Below are 1,527 nucleotides of genomic sequence, written 5' to 3'. Positions count from 1 at the left end.
GGGAAAGAGCGTTTGAGAGAGATGTATTTTGATAGTCTATAGCCCACCTCGTCTTTTATAGGATGAGATCCGCTCTTACTTGGAAAAGACATGTGAGTTTCTTCCTGACCCAGGCCTGGTCTCTGAGTGCAAAGAAATAGTGGATTCCTACCTACCAGTTATCATGGATATGATCAAAGAAGAGCTAGTAAGTAGATAACAATTTGCAACTGTTGGAAATTTAACGTTTGTGCTCTTGTTGATGTCTAAATTTCTATTCTACTTAAGATTGTGCATATGGTCCTTTAATCTTGTATGGATCCCTGGTGTTGCAATAATTGGTGTAAATCTGCAGGCTGCTTCCTTGCTGTGAAACGTTTTCCCTTCTTGCTGTGTTTCAGCTGAATTACTCTCTACTCTGAACTTCATATAGAAGTGCCATCAGTCTAGAACTTTACATATGTACCTTATCTCCCCTAGGACAAACCTGAAGTTGTATGTAGTGCCCTCTCGCTGTGCCAGTCCCTACAGAAGCACCTTGCCACAGTAAAACTTCAGAAACAACTCCAGTCCAACAAGATACCAGAGCTGGACTTCTCTGAACTGGCATCCCCATTCATGGCTAACGTGCCTCTTCTTCTTTACCCTCAGGACAAACCCAAGCAGAAGTCTAAGGTAAGGATGCAGTACTATTCCGGTATGCAAGAGAAGGGTGCATGTTTTGCTTCGGTGTTCCTTTGCCTTAGAAATTAGTGATGGTTCTTGGTAAGAGATTGTTGTACTGGGCACAGATTGAGCTGATGCGCTTCACCTTGGTGACTGTCTCCCGTTGTCATCTGTGTGCAACAGCACAAAATCCTACCTCTTTCTGTAACCTGTGGGTTTAAAGCTAAGTAAAACAATAGCTGCAGCCCCTGTGGCTCATATGTGTAACCTTGGATTGACACCCTTGGACAAGTCTTATGCTGGGCTGTTCCCACTGAGGATGTAGAAGTCAAGCAAGACTTACTGGGAACACTTTCTTCTGAGAGCAAGTTTGACACCAGTGTTCAAAGGAAGAATTCTCCTGTATTCTGAGTAATCTGCTAGCTGTGCCCTTCAGGGGAAGCGTTGCTCTCTGATCCAGAGGTGACAGACTGGCTTGGAAGAGAACAAAGAGTTGCAAAGGAGTAGATGAGACCATGAACTTGTGAGTAGAGGCGAAGCCTAGATATGGGAGTTGAGTGGATGAACGAGCTTCCGCAGGTGCAGCAGGTAAGATCTACCACAGATGTAGAAACCTTCACCACTGTGGTCTGTAACAAACCCAACAGATTTTGAAGATTGGGTATCTTAACAGTTATCTCGGTTTCAGAGCCAAGTAGGTGCCCGATCCCCATCTAGTGGCTGGTGCATACAGCAGCAGTAGCTTGTCTGTCTGCATTAGCCCAGGCTTTTAAGTATTCTGTAGAGTATCTATTAAGGTTTGTATATAGTTCAAAATAGCTTTTAAAACTTGGTAGTAACAGAAGCTTCTAAAACGTGTTACGTGGAGATATGTCAGCTGAA

General features: G+C 43.8%; 1 protein-coding gene across 1 annotated transcript in view; it reads left to right on the top strand.

The window, feature by feature from the left end:
- Positions 1–1,527, top strand: part of PSAP (prosaposin) — a gene marked incomplete at its 5' end in the record, with an annotated part of 12,213 nt that overhangs the window by 1,969 nt on the left and 8,717 nt on the right. The window contains 2 exons of the mRNA XM_010145978.1: positions 62–187; positions 460–654. Of these exons, the coding sequence (XP_010144280.1) occupies positions 62–187; positions 460–654 (321 nt within the window). The remainder of the gene's footprint in view (positions 1–61; positions 188–459; positions 655–1,527) is intronic.

This window comes from Buceros rhinoceros, unplaced genomic scaffold (assembly GCF_000710305.1).
Source record: "Buceros rhinoceros silvestris isolate BGI_N320 unplaced genomic scaffold, ASM71030v1 scaffold34771, whole genome shotgun sequence".
NCBI lineage: Eukaryota > Metazoa > Chordata > Aves > Bucerotiformes > Bucerotidae > Buceros > Buceros rhinoceros.
This window is presented reverse-complemented; position numbering and strand designations above follow the sequence as displayed.